We start from the raw sequence: 15,663 nt of genomic DNA on the forward strand, positions 1-15,663 counted from the left end.
ATCTTTCAAGATTTAAGTTCTTAGAAGGGTGATATCAGTTCCCTCATGAGACTTACATGTGGTCCATAAGGCTTTAATTAGAGATCCCTACAAACCACTAGCATCAGTATATCTTGGAACCTTGTCCATGAAGGTGCTTTTCATAGTGGGCTTACCAACTGCGAAGAGGGTTGGGGAAATCCAGGCACTTTCAGCTTGGGTGGCTTGAAGGGTAAGGGATTTTGTTTTGAATTACTTGCCAGAATGCCGCTAAGCAAAAACAGTCATATTCAACCATCATCTTCCTTGAGAATTCATTTGGATGTCTCTCTCAGAGAGAGTGGGTAGAGACTACAAAGTGATACTTATGTGCCCAGTAAGAGCTCTTCGTAACGACCTACACAGGACAAAGACGCTCTAGTTATGTACTAGATTGCTTTTGGTCTCTTAAGTGCCTGAGCAAAGCCTTGCCAAAGAATGCGATACTTTATTTTCTTTGACAGGTCATTCGGCAGGTGTCTGGGGACATCGCCCCCCTCATCAACTCAAGGGAGAACATCAGGAGGTCACAGTATTAGGTGTATGGTTACTTCTGTACATTTTTGGACCAACACATCAACGTCTTCCATCCTGAAGGCCGCAATGTGAAGGTCCAACTCTGGTTTTTCCTTATTTTACTTGAAAGATGTAGAATTCATATGTAATAATGTCTGTTCCTTAAGTCTCATTGTGGTGGTGGGCAGTCATTGCTTAACCACTGTGATCGCTGTTCTATCTCTACACTGAACTTGTTTAGGGAGCCTGAACTATTATACAACATATATCCAACATGGACTGACGATCAAACCCTCTCAATGGCAGTGACAACTTGAGGGGCAAAGATCATTCAGTGTAAGTCCTCATGCATCAGAAATTGAACCCTTTTAATGTATGATGCCTTGAAGGGCTTAGATTGTTGAATGCAGGACACCATGTACCACCAAACGAACTTCAACAGAAGGGACACCTTAGATTGTTGAGTATAGGACCTCTCTCACAATGTCATAAGTATCCAAAACATGACTAGACAGGTGGGAAATGACCACAACACCTCCGACTTTGTCAATAGAGTGACCATAGAAAATGCCTTAACGATAGCTCCCTATGGACTTGGCCCTAACATGACGACTGACTAATAAACTGACGATCATCTTGTGACACATCGTCAGATATAAAAAAAGGCAAGCTACAATTTAAACAACCTTCTTGGCATCATACTGATCATATCTCCCTTTCCTGCTAAATGTGGGGAATCGGGAAATGTTGATTGTACAGTTGAGTATTAGACAAATGTGATTTTGAATTTAGAATTAGTTTTCTAATACTCACTTGCAAAATCAACATTAGATACCCTTCCACCTGCCTCACTATCAATGATCAGAAAAGGATCAGGTCTCATGTACACCTGCAGAAGATCAGAAGGGGTGTTTCCTGATGGTGAGACAGGGTATTACCCTGTTGGTTTGCAAGAAGGATATCTCACTCTGTTATCATTCTTGACTCAAAAATTGAGCCATCAGGTTGTTCGTGTCAGGAAAGATGATGAGCAAAACAAACATGGTGGCTTGATAACTAGCAAACAACATTCATAGACAATTATTAGAAATTTTACTATTCAGTACTGTGTATGTCCACCGGTTCATTAGGTTAATGGAATCGTAGACAGTTGTATCATTAATTAACATGAACATTGTTTAATTAACTTAGAATTATTTTATACTTTGAGGACTTGTACATTATACTTATGAATATGGATTACAGACTAAATGGAATTAGAAGCAATTTGCTGCAGCAAGATCTATTGGCAAATGTTGATTGTATTGGTTAGTATTAGAAAAGCAATTTTACATTCAAAATTATATTTGTTCCTTTGCAAATTACAAACTCTGGGATTCTGGTACAGTGAACCCTCGTTTATCGCGGTAGATAGGTTCCAGACCCGGCCGCGATAGGTGAAAATCCGCGAAGTAGTGACACCATATTTACCTATTTATTTAACATGTATATTCAGACTTTTAAAACCTTCCCTTGTACGTAGTACTGTTAACAAACTACCCTTTAATGTACAGAACACTTAATGCATGTATTACAGTACCCTAAACTAAAACAGGCACAAATATTAAAAGGCAATTTTATATCATGCGTTTCCTAAACACGCCAAAAAGCATGATAAAAAATGGCAACCAATGTTTTGTTTACGTTTCTCTGATCATAATGAAGAAACAAACGCATTTACTGTACACATCTGTGTATAGGTTAGTTTTTGCATCGATTATATTGATTATTCAGTACAGTATGTTGATTTTGTTATTACCAATACAGTATGTATATATATATATATGGGTTACGAAAAAAATCCGCGAAGTGGTGAATCCGCGATGGTCGAACCGCGAAGTAGCGAGGGTTCACTGTAACTGCATGGTTCCTAGCATCCACCCGTGCTGGGTAAGAACGGGTGAGTCAGCGTGACTTGTATCACTTTACATCATGTCGCCGATTTAGTTACACATACTGCTCAACCACTGTCCACGCTACACATAGCTTCGTTATTTTTCGCTACTCAGTGCCCCGGTATTGGATGTAGTCCTTGTGGTACCTTTATGAGCCGAGTGGGAGTAGATTTCCATCCGTGGTATCCTTCTTCTACTAGTGAATTTGGCAGGGGTTGGCCACACACTCAATGAGAGAAATACGATAGTCAAGGAAAGAAGACAGCTAAAAGAGATAGCTCCCCTTCTGCTTCTGCTAAAAGCAAGAAGCAGAAGCCTTCTTTCCCAGCTCCTTTTCTTTCTCTTTCCGAGCCATCCTTATTGTAGTTCCCAGAAAATCCAATAACCCAAGGAGATGGCCATTTTGTGCAGGATTTTGTTGATGTGTTATCACCTACAGTTATACCTCACCTTATGCTGGTCATTGGTTCCAGGAGAGGCTACTTAAGTTGAAAAACAACTTAAGTCAAATTTACTTGTCTCTGAATTTACTTGTCACTAGGCTAAACGACAAATAACCATTCCCAGTTCTGTATTTTATTTTTGTTCTAATACTAATAAACCTGTTATTTATTTGGATTATCTTTCTGCAAAGCTGGAAGGTAGCCATTAGATTTAAATTTCTAGGTGGCAACCCTGCCCAACTGCTGCAGCCGGTAGGCTGGGGATGGCGGGGGTTACCCAGCCACCTCTATATAGACTTTCTCAGCTGTGAGGTACATCTTTTCTTTTGGCTCGGTAGAGATCGGACGTGTCCTCTCTCTCCCCAGACTGTCATTGGACTTTTTGATATTCTTTTTCTTTTTAGGTGTGTATGTTTTCTCTTCGATCGCCTTCATGCGAACCTGTCCAGGGCCCGAAAGTGCCATGTGGAGTACCTTTATGTCATTGTTAGAGATCGACCCGCACTTTCTGTGTCCTCCGCGCAGAGGGCATCGCTGCGAGCAGGGTTCCCCCTGTGCAGAGTGTGGGAAGTGGCCTACTTCCCAATGGGAGAAATTTTACTGTACCCTGACTCAGAAAAGAAGTCCTTCCGGCTTCTTGTTGGTGTGGAGCCAACACTCTGATTCACCGGACACTTGAGTTCCTATAACACAGGACCAGGTGACGTACTTGAATTGGTGGATGGAAGACAAAAACCTTCGACGGGGCCAGAATCTTCTCGTCCCCCCTCTGGATTTGATGCTCTTCTGAGATGCATCAAAAGAAGGGTGGGGAGCTCACCTGCTGCATCATACGATCTCCTGCCTTTGGTCAACGTCAGAAAGGTACCAGCACATAAATCTTATACAGATGAGAGCAGCCTACCTAGCTTTTCATCAGTTCCAACAGTTGCTGGCAGGTCACTCTGTGGTGTTGATGAGCAACAACATTACAGTAGCGGCTAGAGTGGATATGAATGTGTTGAGATGGTTTGGCCATGTTGAGAGAATGGAAAATGGTTGTCTGCTAAAGAAGGTGATGAATGCAAGATTTGATGGGAGAAGTACAAGAGGAAGGCCAAGGTTTGGGTGGATGGATGGTGTGAAGAAAGCTCTGGGTGATAAGAGGATAGATGTGAGAGAGGCAAGAGAGCGTGCTAGAAATAGGAATGAATGGCGAGCGATTGTGACGCAGTTCCGGTAGGCCCTGCTGCTTCCTCCGGTGCCTTAGATGACCGCGGAGGTAGCAGCAGTAGGGGATTCAGCATTATGAAGCTTCATCTGTGGTGGATAATGTGGGAGGTTGGGCTGTGGCACCCTAGCAGTACCAGCTGAACTCGGTTGAGTTCCTGGTTAGGCTGAAGGAACGTAGAGAGTAGAGGTCCCCTTTTTGTTTTGTTTCTTTGTTGATGTCGGCTACCCCCCAAAATTGGGGGAAGTGCCTTGGGTATATGTGTATGTATGCTTACATAAATAAAAAGGGCAGTACCTTTTTGCAGCCTCTATGCCATCTTACAGTGAGGATCCTCAGACGGTCAGAAGAACATTCGATGTCCCTATCAGATCGCTTCATTCCCAGCAAGAGGAATGTGCCCGCGGACAATCTGAGCAGAGCGACTGGCCTTTGAATCGTCAGATAGCCAGCAAGCTTCCGCTGTAATATTTTCCACTCCTGGACCCTCAGGCTCTATTGCAGGATGCTTTTCAACAATGGTGGGACAACGTCGACATGAACGCCTTTCCCCTATTCTGTCTGATGAGAAAACTGCTTAATGAGACCAGAGGATCCAAAGATCTAATGATGACCCTTGTAGCTCCGCTGTGGCATCACGCGGATTGGTTTCCGGTCCTCCTGCAACTTTTAGAAGATCTTCCGTGAGAGCTTCCTTCAAGACCAGATCTACTCAAACAACCACACGCGAACATCTTTTACAAATCGTGCAGTCGCTTAGACTTCACGCTTGGAGACTATCCAGCGTTTCCTCTCTCAGAAGGGCTTTGCACGACAAGTTACGGAGAGAATGTCCGGTTACTTGCATAAGTCCTCAGCCTCAGTTTACCAGGCAAAATGGACTCTTCAGTGGGTGATGTCATGGAAGGAAAATCTCTCCACTCGATGCCACTATTCCAGTAATAGAGGAGTTCCTTGTATACCTTTGGAAGGAAAAGCTTCTTAATGTCTTGGCGGTGAAAGGCATTGCTCGGCCTTGAGCCTCTCCTTTAAGCTGAAAGGAGTTGACATTTCCTCTTCGTTGGAGCTTGCTTTACTCATGCGGAGTTATGAGATCACTTGCCTTCAGTTAGAGATTAGGCCTGCTCCTTGGAATGTGGTTCATGTCTTGAGATCCTTAAACGGACCTCTCTCCAACCATTACGCCATGCAACTGATCAAAACCTTACTTTGAAGACTGCATTCCTGCTTGCTCTAGCCTCGGCAAAGAGTCAGTGAACTTCATGGTCTCTCGTATGGCATCGCTCATTCAAGGGGATGGGGGAAGTGACACTCTGCTTCGTCCCTGAGTTCATTGCTAAGACTCAAAATCCTGGGGTACTGGACTATAGATTGGGGTCCTTTCAGATTATGAGTTTCCATTCTGTAACCAATGACCCAGATCAGTTGTTACTCTGCCCAGTGAGGAGTTTGAGATACTACCTTAACTCACTGCAGCATGGAGGAAATCGTCAAACAGTTCTCTCCTCCATAGGGCCATGACATTGAGGCCCTATGGTAGACCTTCCCAGTCATCTCGTACTCAGCAAGTATCTTTTTCTTTTCATCCTTGAGCTTCTAGGTCCTCGGGACCTACAAAGGAGGATCACTAAGAACATGGTCTCCTACTGGATCCGCCAAGTGATAGAAAGAGCCTTGGCTCCTGATCCTCCTCCGGCTTGCCGACCTAGAGGCCATGATATCGGGAATTAGCACTTCTTTGGCATTCAAATGCAACAAGTGGTTTAAGAATACCTCAGGCTCCTCGATGGACAAGTAGTTGTTAGTTGACGGCATTGGTGTCCCAGGTTAAGAGTGGGATGAATGAGAGTATATCTGGCTTTTCCATTCTTCATCTTCCCCTCCTTTGGAGTACAGCACCATGGGTCTTTCTGCAAGCTGGCTTCAACCTCTGCAGGTAAATATCACTTCCCTTGTTTAGCTTAGTTTGTTATATATTTATATACTGTCCATGTTCCCCATTGCTTTCTGCGAGGTAAACAATTGGATATGTCTTGTTTTTCCTATATAAACTTTCGTGTTTATACAAGACAAACTCTATTGCACTGAATTGCACAGGCTGCTATTATAATTACTATGTATATTTTAGCGAGGTGTTAAAGTTTTCCCTAGACCATAGTCATATACTGTACAGTACTAGGTAAAACTGGTCAATGTCCATGCCAGATTTAGGACTTCCACCCACCTAAGAGTGAGTCATCCAAATAAATAACAGCAGGTTTGTTAGTATAGGAACAAATGACAAATTCATAAATAATTTTTATTTTTCCCTAACTGATACAAACATGGAGTTATTTATATAAATTGGCCTGCCATCACCTGTCCCCCAGAAGTCCTGCCTGCAATCAAAAGTGACGTAACTTACAGTTGTGAGTGTATACTGTATGTAGAGGTGGCTGGGTAACCCCCAGTCTACCTGCTCAAGCAGTTAGGCAGGGTTGCCACCTAGCACTTCAGGTCTAATGGCTATCTTCCAGCTTCGCCGAAACATAATCTAAATAAATAACTCCAGGTTTGCATTAGTTAGGGATAATACAAATTATCTCCAAATTTGTCATATAAATGCATTTTGAATGATATATCGTTAATAAGAATCTATTTAAGCTTACAAACAAATAAATCTTAGTATTTAATTTAGTACTAAAGAAAGTAATTAATTTTACGAATAAATGTACATCCATACTCGTAAATGTAGATGTTTACAATTTAGTATGTTTACAGTACATCGAGAGCTTTTTATTTGTGAATATGGTTTGCTCTAAGATAGTATAAGATAGGAAGATTTTTTAAGGTTAAATAACAAATTAAGTTCTTATAATTATTTTGCAATAGTATAAAATAAACTTTATTGCATTATGTTCTAATATCTACAGTACTTCATTTACAGGTTTTAACTATTAGGTTAATTATATTGAATGATTCAAATGTATTTAGCTCTACCTGTATTTCATTCTGGTTTTACATTTTTATAAAATTCAGTGTGGTATTTTCATATGGTTTGAAACGAATTAAACGATTTACATGTAAAACGCAACTCATTATACAAAAAAAATCATATTACGAAAGCCACTCCAGAATGAATTAATCTTGTATTGCTGTATTCTCTTAAATACCAAAGATATTTCAATTTCAGGTATACTTTTATAGTTTTTAATTCTGATGTTGTGAACATACACAGAAATTATAAAATATCTAATTTACAAATATGTCTTCCCATTTCAGCAAGGAGAGGGAGCTCCTACCCTAAGAAAAGGCACGTGTGCCCGTCACCTTAATGATGTAAATAAATTTTTTAGAGGCGTGCATGTAACGGTTAATGCACGGACTGAAGAAGAGGTTGAAACTGATGTAATTATGGCTGCTGTTCTGAAGGCGTCAGCGACAACTTATAACTTCAATGAACGTTCAGAAATGAATGACAAGACCACTCCTGTGGTAAGAAATATTATCAGGATTATTTTTCTCTTGTGATGCCGATAGGAATAGCTCGTGGGCTTAAAATCTGCTTAAAATTGTACATTAACTGTATAACTGTAACATGTAAAGTTTTAGGGGTTGGGGTGCTTCAGCCAAGAATGATAAGAAAATCACACCAGGTGCAAGTGTGACCTAAGTTCCATTAAAAAAAAATCACACTAGATGCTGGTGTGACCTCAGTTAGCGGCTTTTAAGCATCACTCCTATCAGATCGCAGAAACAGATGACTGCATCACTTTGCTGTGTAAGTGTAGGAGATATGTCTTGTGCTGTATAGATATAGAAATGCTATTATTATGGATAGAAAAGTAATAGTATACTATTATAGTTGGACAGGTTTTGTTAAGTAAGACGTAGGGAATTTACTGTGCTGTATAAGGTTGCTAGATCAGTACGTATGTAAAGTAGCATCGCTAGAGAAACATACTCGGCTCATGATCCTTTTATTTTATCATTGTGATTGAATTTTGTGAGAAAATAAAGAAAAATATATTTTTTAATTTTTAAGGTTTTATGGCAATAGTAGTTGATATGGATATTTTAATCTTAAGGTATTCTTGAAATGTCATTAATGAATCAGGTACTGTATACATCCAGATAAATTTATCTTGTTTCTTTCAAGGTATTCTTGAAATTCCATTAATGATTTTGGTACCGTATGTAGTACATATTAAGATTATTGATATTTTTTTATTTGAAAGAGATTGTATTGTACAGTACAGTATTTGGTATTTTTCAAGAGAAATATCAGTCGATGAACTGCTTATCAGTGTTGTATATATGTTATTTTCTTTGTCTCATTTTCATTTCAGCTTTTAGTTATTATGAATGATTTTCAATTTCTTATTAAATTTTTATTGGGTGTATGATCAATATTAGTTTCTTATATTAAATGGAAATACCTGATTGATTTAAGAAAAGTTTTTGTTTGCACAAAGCTCTCAATGGTGGCTATACCTTTAGATGAGCTTAATTATGTGTAAGCAGTTATTCAGTAATCCACATCACTCTTAGAAATATCCTGAACTGTGTTATGAGTACATTGGGTATAATAGTTAGAATTAATCATTTTCTTGCACTCAGATCAGAAATATCTTATAAGATTTCTATTGTAGTTGATGGCAGTAAATTAGCATTAATGATAACTGTTTAGTACATGACTTTAGGTGTTAGAATTTTGTGTGCAATAGAACATGAAGGAAGAGTTAGTTGTTCCTACACAACATAACCACCCTATTCTTTTATTTAGGGAGATTGGTTAATCGTGAGCTGGAGACGGTCATTAAAACTTAGATAACGAGTGGTTATCCATGTGGTGAAGGATGCAGATGAGCTGTAGATCCACACTACCTCTGTGCGTCTTGTAGAGGTCATGGTTGTTTGTAGTCACCCTCGTGCGTCGTGGCTTCCTGTGCAGTGGCAGGCTTATTCCCTGAAAGGGGAAAAAATAAGCTAAGCTTTCTCCGGTGTCTGTCATAACAATGCCCAAGAAGACACCGAAGAAGTCTTTTGCTGTGTCAGTCTCCTTAAGGATTGGTACTGCTTCCACTGCCCCCGTCTGTACGCCCTTGCATCAGTCCCGGGGAGTATGCATCAGGACCAGTGAGTCCTCGGAGGTGCTTTGACAAGCTTTACAGACTTTGCTGGAGTCTGGGTAACCTCAGTGTTTGCTGCACCTCCTTAGAAGCAGAAAGGTCTTTGCATGTGACTGTGCAGACTGCTGTCGACAAGTTTGACCCAAGGAAGTCTTGGGCTTTCTTAAGTCTTTCAGGTAGGCCTGCGATAAGTTTGGTTGCTAGGGCTACTTCTCTCCTGGTTCCCAGTGAAGCCACTGGTGGAAGGCGTGGTGGTGCCCTCAGAGTCAGGGACTCCGGTGGTCCCCAACCAAGCCCAAAAGGACTGTGAAAGCTGTTGAAGTGGTTGCTGTGCTAGGAGAAATGGTGCTGGCACGAGGAGTTGGTCCCAATGTTGGGTGTAAGAAGGTCTCCAAGGCCAAAGTGCACATTCCCCCTGTACCTTGGGTTACCTTGATATCTGATCCTGCCCCAGTATATTCCACTCCTTCCTCTGTGCCTGTCACCCCTACCCTTCTGCCTGGGGGTCCAGGGATGGTATTTCTTGCTCCTTGTGGGCCTTTGGGTGCGCCTCCAGGCTCCAGCTCTGCTCATTGTGGGGTTCAAGGTCTCTGTGAGTGTACCATCCCTCTTGCTTGTGACATTGTACCGGTGTTGTGGTTCCTGTTGGAGCAACCTCTCTCAATAAGTTTGTCAAACTAGGTTTAGGATGGAAACAGTATGGTCTGTGCTGTTTCCCATCAGAGAAGGAGGCTTCATGCTTTAAGTGGATCCAAAGGATGTCTACTGTACTTTTAAGCGCTTGTTCACTGGTCCTCACTAAAGTACCGCAGCTTCTCCCTCTATGGTACGGTGTATAGGTTCAAGGCTGTGCTTTGGACTTGTGTATTGCTCCCCAGGTGTTCACCATGATAGCAGCTTGGTCCCACTTGCGAGGAATACATCTGTTGATGTATCTCGACTATTGGCTGACCCTGGCCTTGTAGAGGCAGTTGCTACAGGATCAAGATCAGATTCTCGCATTTTGCCACAAAATGGGAGAAGTCGAATCTTATACCCAAGCAAAGGTTGAAGTACTTCGGCATGCTGGTAGATGCGGCAGCAGTGAGAGTCTTTCCATTAAGATGATCACATCGGAAGGCTCAAAGAGGTTTTGTGACTTCCTGTTCAAGACAGAAGTACCAGCTTGGCACTGGGATGTTTTCTCAGGCCCCTTTCCTTGTTGAAGAAACTCTTTTCACACTGGCTTCTCAGCCATTGATCCCTTCAGTGGTCTCTGAAGGATCACTGGTCAGCTGACGGGGCTCCCCTATTCCAGTTGGGCAGGAGGTTTTTACTGAACTTACCCGGTAGTTCGATGAGGAAAACCTCACCAGGGAAGTCCTACTTGATCCTCTGCCTCCAGAAATGCAACTGATCTTAGATGTGTCAAAGGAGAGGTTGGGAGAACACCTAGACTACCTGGTCATCTCAGGTGTTTGGTCCCAAGAAGAGAGGCAGCTGTATATGAACGTCCTTGAATTGCAAGCAGCCCTCCTAGCACTGCAAGCATTTCAAGAACATTTGAGTAGGAATTTAATAGTGTTGATGAGCGACAGAACCACTTTAGTATCTATGTCAACAAGTGAGTGGGCACGGTATTGTGCGTTATTTGCGACCAGACAAAACGGATGCACATTTGAGGGGTGTTTTACGCTGTCGAGTTGTTAGCAAGTTATATTCTGGGCAAGGGATAGGTTGTATGATCTAAGTGATCCCTACATCCTCATGTAGCTGACAGGGTTCTAGTGCCCTGTTGGGCTCTCCAGGGATTAACCTGTTTACTACCTGGCAAAACAGGAGATTTCCTGGGTTTTCTCTCCCGTTCTAAACACATGGGCTTTGTTCAGAGATGCCTTCCAACATTCATGGGATCACATGGACGTGTATGCCTTCCCTCCGTTCTGCCTGGTCCAGCTGTTAATCAACCCGGTGACCCTATTGGCTCCCAGATGTCCCAATGCCAAGTGATATTCCAATCTGCTAGCTCTTCTAGTCAAGGTCTTAAAATAACTATCCCAGTGGCCCACACTTCTCTTTCATCTGCACTGTCAGATGTACCACAAATCTATGAAGTCCTTGGATCTGTATGGGTGGAGGCTACCCAGCATCTCCAAGCAAAGGGCTTTTTATGAGGCACTGCAAAGTAGAGGTCTGGATAATTGTGATGGTACTTTGTAGCTGTCTACCAGGGAAAGGTGGCCATCTTATGTGATTGGCATCATTGAAGGGATATTTATTCAGTCGGAGCAACTCCAGCGCAGATTGTGGTTTTTCTAGTCTTCCTTTGCAGAGAGAAGCCCCTCCCAGTGGAAGCTGTCAAAGGCTACAACTCTCCCTTGAGTATGGTCATTCAACTGAGAGGTGTAGACCTCTCCGCTAAATAGGACATGTCTCTGTTAATAAGGAACTTCGAGCAGTCTTGCCAATCCCGGAACCTCATACCCCCAAAGTGAAATGCAACTCTTGTCCTCAAAGCCCTTACGTGTACCCCACTTGAGCCTTTGAGGAGGATTTCAGACAGAGATTTGACTCTCAAAACTATCGTTTTGTTACCCATAGCATCAGCAAAAAAGTAGGCGAGTTGCACAGGCTTCTATTTAGTCACCCATGCTGTCTGGTAGAAGGAGGTTTCCTTCAGTTTTGTGCTAGAGTTTGTAACCAAAATCCAGAATCCGGCTGCGCATCATCTAAGGTTCAAGATCTTTATCCCCTCTGCTCGTAAAGTTTAGGGTGATGATCGAAAGGGGATGCTTTTGTGTCCTGCGAGGGCTCTACGGTGATGTCTGAAAAAGACCTGACACCTCAGGCCTGAGTGTCAGAGAATTTTTGTTAGCACTGGCAGGACCAATAAAGAGGTGTCAAGGAACACGGTCTATTTCTGGCTTCATGAGACGATCTGTGAAGCGTACACCTCGACCAATGAAAGGGTTGAGGTAATATCTAGGACCAGAGCTCACGAAGTGAGGGGTATAGTACCTTCCATGGCTTTTAAAAAAAACCTGTCAGTGGAATAAGTGATGAAGGCCAGAGTCTTAAAAAGACAAACCACCTTGTAGCCTTCTACCTCAAGTTCCTTGACATCTTTGTGCTTTTTACTGTAGTGACTGCTCAAGTAGTTTTATAACCAGCCCAGCTCCCACATGGGACAGAATGCATTTTGTCTATGATAACATGTATATATAAGTCTGGAGTGAATCGTGGAATGATTGGCTCCTCTTCATTTTTCTGTGGCTATGGTGTAAGAATTGTTCATAGAATTATGAACAAAATATCCCCAGGGGCAAAGAAGAAGCATATACCCATCCAAAAGAGAGATGGATCTGTTATAACAACCAAAAATGAAGAAAGGCAACATTGGATGGAACACTTTAGTGAGCACATGAATAGGAGATATGAAGAGAATAATTTGATTGTTATACCTGAAGCTGAGGAAGACCTTGATGTGCCCATGAATGAATTTAGTGTTTTTGAAGTCGAAGCTATTCTTCAAAAAAAAAAAAAAAAACCTCAAGAGATGAAAGCCCTTGGATATGATGGAATAACGGCTGAGATGATATTGGCCGAAAATGAAGTGACTCCTAGAATATTTACAAGATTATTTTGTATAATGTAGCATGAAGAGATAAAACCTGATGAATGGAAGCTAGGAGTGTTGGTAAAAAAAAGGCAAGAAAGGAGCTTTGACTAATTGCAATAATTAGAGACATTCCATTTACATCAGTTGACATGAAAATATACAATATGCTTATTCTACAGAGGCTAGAGATAAAGATTGATGAAAAACTGAGAGATAAACAACGGGATTTAGAAAAGGTAGAAGATATACTGACCAAATTTTTATTTTAAGACATGTTGCACAGCAATGTTAGAATATAGGAATTCATTGTTGATGGCATTTGTAGACTATGAAAAAGCCTTTGATAAGGTGCACCGGCCAATTTTGTGGAGAGTCCTGTGTTATTAAGGAGTTCCTCTTAAATATGTAAATTTGATTAAGTTTGTTCATGAGCATAGTAAGTGCAAAGTTAATGTTAGTGGAGTCCTATCAAAAGAATTTCCAGTGAACAGTGGAGTACTCCAAGGGAATGTGTTGTCACCTATGTTGTTTATCCTCCTCATGGATTTTATAAAGCATAGAATAATTGGAGATGGTGGAGAAGTATTGGACTGGATTGGCAATAGGAAATTAGTTGACCTAGAGTGTGCTGATGATGATGTCCTTATTAGCAGAACACAACAGGATTTGCAATGCTTGCTTACCAGAATGCATGAAATATCTCAGGAGGTGGGGCTCAAGATAAATAGAAGAAAGACAGAGACTAGGAGAACAGAATATGCAGTGGAAGATGAAATATCATTGGATGGTGAAAGGATTAATGAGATAGAATCATTTAAATATTTAGGAACTATGATCTCTAATACAGGTTCTTTAGAATTAGAATTTAATGAAAGATTGAAAAAAGAAATCAGAAAATGGCCTGGTTAAATAAAATTTTTGAAATCAAATTGTTTGAAATTACGCATAAAAATCAGGCTATATATCAGTTTATTGAGATCAGTGTTACTGAATGGACATGAGTCATGGTATGACAATGAAACAATATCCAATAAATTTTATAGATTTGAGAACAAAGCCGTCAGAAGAATATTGGGAGTTGAATAGCAGGACCGGATTAGAAATGAAACTACAGCATAAGAGAGATTACTCAAGTGTCATATGTGGATGAGGTTATGGTGAGGGTCAGATAGAGATGGTTTGGTCATGCTCTTTGCATAGAGAGATTAGTTTACCAAAGTTTCAACTGGGTTCCACAAGGCTCTAGAAGAGTTGGAAGACCCAGACCTACATGGCTGAGGACTATGAAGTGTGAAGTAGGAGAGGATGATTGGAGAAGTATTGATTTAAAAGCTCAAGATACAGCTGACTGGCAAAATCTGAGTCCCTTTGCATCAATAGCTGTAGGACAAGATGTTGATGATTTTTTTACCATAAAAAATTCATATCTAGAAAAAATGACTTTTAGAAAAAACACTCATTTGATTGGAGGTCTGTATCAGGTTTATATAGGATAGTAATCCCAGGTCTTAATATGAATTATCAAGGGAGGAGATAGAATTTGTTGAACACTCATTTTCAGGATAAATTGCCCTGGTGTCGTAAAATCTAAGGTCAAAGGCAAAAGTCCTATGCAGTTTGGAAATGACCTAAGTCACCCTATTAAGTGGTATAAATGTCAAAGTCCTGTCCTTGAAAATCAGCATTATCTGGCCAGACCCCTTAAGTTTTCAACAAGCATAAGTACTGTTGTCCATTTCTGTCTTATTGATGGAGTACATTCAGACCCTGATATGTTCATCAAAGGTCAACGGATCCCATGTGTAAGTGAAGTTAGGATTTTAGACTTAATATTTGATTGTAGGTTGCCATGGGCTCCTCACTTAAAAGTATTAAAAGTAAAATGTCTTGATGATTTGAAGCTTTTAAAAGTTTTGTCCCATACATCAAGGGGGCAGACTGTAAAATATTTTAAAGTTATACAAGTTCTTAATTTTTTCCAAAATAAGTTATGGTTGTGAAATAAACTCCCCAGCCATCCCAAGCAGAATAAAGATTTTAGATTCTATGCACCATACTGGTATCAGATTGGCAACAGGAGCATTTAGAACTTCGCCTATTCCAAGTCTCCTTGTTGATGCTGGAGAATTACCGTTAGACCTTTACTGAGAGTCTTCTATTATTTGGTCTTGGTTTAGATTCCAAAGACTTCCTAATTCTTTAGCCTGTCAGACTGCAAGCCTTGTAAAGTAAACAACATACTTAGAGCTGTGCCCAAAATCTCCTTAGCCTTATGGTTTTCTGGTGAAACAATTGATACACTATCCTAATATAATTAAAGTAAGGTGCTTCCATTTAAGGTATTATCAACGCCTCTGTGGAAATTACCAGAGGTATCTTTTTGTAAATATTTTATTGGAGTTGAAAAGAATATGACTGACTTAGAAGCTAGGTCCCTTTTTAGGGAACATATTGTAAAACATAGGGAATTGACTTATATATACTGATGGCTCCAAATCCGATGCTGGCGTTGGATTTGGAAAATATAGTGATGCTTTTAATTGTAGAGGTGCACTTCTTCTAACAGCTTCCGTATCTACTGCTGAAATATATGGCATACTAACCCCTATTGAGAAAATAGTATTGGAGGAGAGGAATTAATTTTACCATTTTTTAGTGATGCAAGGGGTGTTCTTCAAGCTTTAGAAGTTTTTCTAATTCCAGTAACCTTTTAGTTTTAAAGATTTTAGAATTACTCTCTTATTGGACTGAGAGGTATAACAGATAATTTTTCTTGGTTCTGCCACATGTAGTTTTGTCTAGAAACGAGAAGGCAGATTTACTGGTAAAGAAT

General features: G+C 40.7%; 1 protein-coding gene across 1 annotated transcript in view; it reads left to right on the plus strand.

Annotated features, from left to right (window-relative positions):
* The window catches only part of LOC137653445 (drebrin-like protein), a 187,524-nt gene that overhangs the window by 151,455 nt on the left and 20,406 nt on the right, over positions 1 to 15,663 (plus strand). The window contains exon 4 of the mRNA XM_068386841.1: positions 7,383 to 7,595. Coding sequence (XP_068242942.1) covers positions 7,383 to 7,595 — 213 coding nt within the window. The remainder of the gene's footprint in view (positions 1 to 7,382; positions 7,596 to 15,663) is intronic.

The sequence above is a fragment of the Palaemon carinicauda genome, chromosome 14 (genome assembly GCF_036898095.1).
Source record: "Palaemon carinicauda isolate YSFRI2023 chromosome 14, ASM3689809v2, whole genome shotgun sequence".
In the NCBI taxonomy this organism is placed as follows: Eukaryota; Metazoa; Arthropoda; class Malacostraca; order Decapoda; family Palaemonidae; genus Palaemon; species Palaemon carinicauda.